The following is a 5,008-nucleotide window of genomic DNA, read 5'->3' as shown; positions in this document are numbered from 1 at the left end:
AATGGTGCTTACTTCTAAGTAAATATGCATAGGGCTGTTGTATGTGAAGTGGTAATCACATCTTCTTCAGAAAGGAAAACTGTTTTAGCAGACAACAGAGAGCAAAATAAATAGGGAATGAAAAAGCTTGAAATAAATAGTTTTCATAAGAACACTTTGTAAGGTATAAACAATGAGGAGTCTACCTATGTGGTCACATGGCTTCAGTTTCAAACCTATCAAGAGCTTAATGGGATGCCATAACTTGAAAACTATATAGGTTACATGTTCTGGAAAGGGGAAGGCCTCCTTAGGGCTAGAACTTTTTGGGTTAGGGAAATTCTGTAAAGTAGGGAGTTATCAGTCTAATCATGTCATATATAAGTAGTGAATTATCAATCTTATCATGTTATAAATAAAAACTGACAAATCAGTTTGATTCAAAAAGGTGCACTTTACTAGAAGATTTTTCTGCTTATGCAACTGAAGGTTTCTATATTGAACAATTCACCTTTCCTGCTACAGCTCCTTGCATCATATGCCAAGCCACTGTACAGAGTTTCCAACCTCAGAAAAACTTTTTTCCAAATACAGTAGTCTACAGTGGTCTCATTTTAAAGGTAGTTATGATCTAACCCCATCTGAGTTGAAATAACTAAATTCTCAATGACATTATCAAGAATTTTAGCCTGCTAATATTTTCTTGAACTAAAATTCAGATGCAAAACATCAGTTATCAGAAGAAAGCATAATCTCTACCACCTTAATTACTAAAAAACAGCTTACTAAAAAACTTCAGACTGCACATCAATGTTTAGCGATGTGCTCTCAGCTACAGAACCAGATCCCACAGCTGAATCTACAGTTCGACCATCCTCCTCCTCATTCTTTCTAGCCTGGAATATGTTAGTGGCATAAACAAAAAACTATATAAATGGAGTAATAAAGGGAAAGTTAAAGGGAAACTGCTACATATTAAACTCATTCCTCATGCTATTTCCAATAATGTTTTTAGAGTGCTAAAAGACATTTAAATTCTCAAACTTACTAGTATCTTCTGTAAAAATTTCAGATAAGATTTCTCCTGTTCTTTCAGGTGATTTATGAGATGAAATAAACGCTCAACATTAGCAGATGTCTGTTTTTTCCCAACAAGATCATCTCTCATGGAACTGGCTTTTGCAATGTAGTCACGAATTTGAACTAATCTGCTTACAATCTGAAAACATCACAAGAGACGGTGACAGATTATAACTTTTGTTGTGAAAGTATTACAAACATATTGACTATGAAGTAAATTATGATATAAATAAATTAACATTTTAGGGCTAAATTAAATAGTTCACTGATTACCCTTCAGAGTAATCAAAACCGGCTTCAGAGCCTTTCCAATCAACCAGAGTCGTTTTGGCGATTACATGTAGGAGAAAAGGGGGGGGGGAGAGAGACAACTAGCTCTTTTAATAATTCTGATCCTACTAATAGTAATCCAGCACAGCATACTGCATAGGTTCATTTAGGATGACAAAACCATCACATCAAAAAACAAAGTTATGCTGACCACAAAAGCTGCACTCAAATCTAAGTTAGTAATCTAGTATTATATGTCAGGATGAACAACATGCACCTATCCAAAGTGCTTTCTGCAGTCATTGACTTATCCAGACTGCCCATTATCTAAACAAAACGAAAAGAAAAGAAAAAAGTGTGAATTGCCTCTTATGAAAGTCTCCATAAACAGAAAGTAAAAGACATACTTGGGAGGTTCCTTCGATGCTGCTCAATGAATGGGATGAAAAGGAACTGAAGCAAATGAGTGGGAAAACTGGGGGCTAGAACTGAAGGTGGATGGAGCTACTGCCATAAAACTTATATAACTATTCTGGAAGGTTCCAAGGATCCACTGCGCAGGCACAGAATACCTAATTGTGTGAGTCACAAGAGTCCACAAAAAAACCCAGTAGTTCATCTTTTAAATAGGTTGCAGGAGGCCCCCTGCATCATTTAACATAAAAAATATCTGCCTTTCAAAACAAAAGTAGACTTTCAGACCTGCTGAAGTAACCCTCCTTCAGGGAGACATCAGTATGCATGTCTTTGTGTGACTACTAAAGTTAATAGAGCAATCCAATGTACAGGGTGATTCAAAATGAAAGGTGCAAAACCAAATAAGAACAGCTTTACCTTTGCACCATTCTTTTTAATCACACTGTATAATCTATTCACTCATCTCAGCCCCCTGTTAAGTGTATATAGCTTAAGAAAGTATGAAACATTTAAAATGTAAAAGGGAAAAATTCAATCTGCCCAAGTCCTACACTTTCATTTCTACTAAAAAGGATTTGTCTGGTTATCTTGAAGTCTGTAAAACAGATATTCCCAAACTGGTGCAATGCAGAGTTGGACTACAAATCCCATAACTGACCACTAACCCATGTTGGCTGGTGGTAATGACAATTGAAGTCCAAAGCATATAAATGGTGTCATGCTGGGGAACACCACTCTAGAATTAAAGCCATGTTTCAATAAAAATGCAAGCTTTGATAAAAATCACATGCAATATCTGTACTGTATAAACATTATACTACTACTTGCAATTTTCATGTCTTATGCTTCCTTAAGGGTTGCCTCCCATTCACGATATTTTTTAAAAAGTGTTTGTCTTATAAGAAACACAATAATTAAGCATTTCCTTCAAATGCGTTCTTTTTTGGATTAATCAGATACATGAACCAAAAATAGCACCTGGCTACTGTCCACAGCAGGTTCACCTCTTCCATCTTCTTCAATTGAGACTGGGCAATTCTGCAACAAATCCTTACTCAAGGCAGCTGTAAGTAAGTCTTTATACTGGGATGATCCACCAGCTTCTTGTGTCTGAGAACATGCAGCATCATCCTTGCCTTTGTTGGTATTAATCTGTAGTGACAGGAAGTTGAATGGTTTTCTGTTTTCATTCAGTTGGCGCTTGTTGTTAGCAGCTGTTGCTCTGCCCTGAGAATCACTTCCAATACTTCTCTACACAAAATGAAATACCATCACATTACTCATAGTTCCTTTAAACATCATTCCACTGTTACTCAAACCTGGTGATGCACTACCACATACAAGCATGAACAAAAAACTGACTGATATTGAAGCATGCATGATCATAAAATGCACAAATGCCTGCAGACCAGAGTTACCCATCCTTACCTTTCCTGCCTGGGTTTAGCCCGTCCCATTCTTCTCATTCCCCCATCCTAACTCCCAGTTTCTGTATTCTATTCCCTACCACAGCTACTGTATGCATAAGAGTAGTGGATGACTGAATTGAGAAAGAGCATGAAAAGCTGCTCCTTTTGTGAAACACTGCAGAAGCCTATATCAACTCTCTCTAGAATAGCAGCCACCTGGTTCACCAAATGCCTACAACCATACTTTTCCTTTATTTAATGAGGGAGGCCAGGAGAGAATGTAATAGAGAAAACAGCAACATGCTCGATAGCAGGTAGTTATCAAACAGAGGTGGAAGTCCAACTGGCTCTTGCCTGTAGCCTTAACCAGAAAGAAGACAGAACACAAAGTGATGTTGCCACTGCTACTCAGAAGCCATCAGATATGATGTAATCCACTGCTGCCTTTCTTTCTCTTAGTTGCTTATAAGACAGACTTATGGAATGATGGCAGAATGCACAGCAGGACCATTGGGCAGCTGCTTGTTTCTCCACACAAACACACCCTCCTCTCTATCAAAGGGATATGAAGGAGACACAATGGACAAAATATACAACCGGCAGTTTCCTAGCTTGGAAACATGAGACAGCATTCAGGCTATTGCTAGCTTCTACCTCTACCTGTCCCCCAACCCACCTCCTGTTTAAAGGACCAGGTAAAAAACAGGGCGTTCCTGAGCTGGACACAAGGTTGACACCTCATTCCTTCCAGGGTTAGAGCTACAGTTTTATAGCTGAAATGTGCTATAAAGCCCTGTGTTGAGTCTCTAAGAATGTAGCTGGAAAAACATGCATTTTAAAGGTGTTAATCTAAACGCATTACAATTAGGTAAAACAGATTACACAAAAATGCCTTACACTCTATGATCACATGCACATATATATCTCCTCTGGTTCAGAATCAAGTTCAACTTATCAAATTATCCGAGCACACAATTATGATATATGCTCTCTAGGTACATATATCAATTTTCCCCTTAACATTAACAATATTAATGTGCATATTTCACCTTTTTGAATGAAAACACAAACCTGATCCAAATCACTGAAGTTTATTCTTTGTTTAGGTTTTTCTAGTTCTGCCTGCCCTGGGACAGACATTTGAGTCATGTATCTTGTATGAGGAAAGCTATGGGGAGTCTTTGATTTCCTTCGTCCAATTCCTGGAGTAGATTCTGGAGAGACGTCATTAGTAAGTCTTATTTCACTTTCACTAGAAACCTTTTTCTTGTTTTTTTCTGAAGATTTGTTAGGTCTCTTTGGCTGACCACCCCAGCTCTAAACACACATAAAAACAAACACACAAATTCACAAAACAAAAATAAATATCTTGATATTATTGAAGAAAAATACATTATGTGAAGCTACTGATTCTTAGCCAAAAAACCAACACAAAATTACAAGAGGAATTTTAATTAAACTACATTATATTTTTAATTTAAAGAAAACCATCAGGCACTATAATTTAATAAAATTCTGAGCATTGCCCTAAAATAAATATCAAATATTTCTTTATATATCCTAGGGTAAAGAACCACAATTTCTTAATTATAATCACCATAATTTTTCAAAGTTATAAATAACCGCATAACCTGTATTTCACTGATGTCCAAATGGTTTCATATTACATATAATATACATAACAGCTTAATATTACAACATTACATTATGATATAAACCTCAAAAATTGTAGTTTTACCGTATTGTTCAACTGATCATCAAGGCTCTCGTTGCTCCAGTTGGGTAAGTCACGATCATCCATTCCTTCTTCAAAAGGACTGCCTCCAGCTGCCATGTTGTATAATGTATTGCTT

The 5,008-nt window shown here is 36.7% G+C and overlaps 1 protein-coding gene across 2 annotated transcripts; it reads right to left on the bottom strand.

Annotated features, from left to right (window-relative positions):
* Positions 1–423: 423 nt before the first annotated feature.
* Positions 424–5,002, bottom strand: LOC121930780 (pericentriolar material 1 protein-like). Of its 2 annotated transcripts, none has more exons than XM_042467632.1 (5): positions 4,894–5,002; positions 4,227–4,472; positions 2,725–2,898; positions 1,028–1,198; positions 424–875 (listed from the first exon to the last, which is right to left on the bottom strand). In XM_042467632.1, the coding sequence occupies exons 1-5, from the start codon at positions 4,987–4,989 to the stop codon at positions 765–767; spliced, it is 798 nt and encodes a 265-aa protein (XP_042323566.1). In that variant the 5' UTR covers positions 4,990–5,002; the 3' UTR covers positions 424–764. The 2 variants fall into 2 exon arrangements, with proteins under 2 accessions (XP_042323566.1, XP_042323565.1); XM_042467631.1 differs by having other exon boundaries at positions 463–875; positions 2,725–2,997.
* Positions 5,003–5,008: the final 6 nt, after the last annotated feature.

This window comes from Sceloporus undulatus, chromosome 5 (assembly GCF_019175285.1).
Source record: "Sceloporus undulatus isolate JIND9_A2432 ecotype Alabama chromosome 5, SceUnd_v1.1, whole genome shotgun sequence".
Taxonomy (NCBI): Eukaryota; Metazoa; Chordata; class Lepidosauria; order Squamata; family Phrynosomatidae; genus Sceloporus; species Sceloporus undulatus.
The sequence above is the reverse complement of the archived record's forward strand: the minus strand, read 5'-3'. Positions and strand labels throughout refer to the sequence as shown.

Coding starts and splice junctions, on each gene's coding strand:
- LOC121930780 (XM_042467631.1), bottom strand. CDS start 4,989: ATGGCAGCTGGAGGCAGTCCTTTTGAAGAAGGAATGGATGATCGTGAC. Junction 4,473..4,893: donor ATGATCAGTTGAACAATACG/GTAAAACTACAA, acceptor ATGTGTGTTTAG/AGCTGGGGTGGTCAGCCAAA. Junction 2,998..4,226: donor ACTTCAGTGATTTGGATCAG/GTTTGTGTTTTC, acceptor CATTTTGTGTAG/AGAAGTATTGGAAGTGATTC.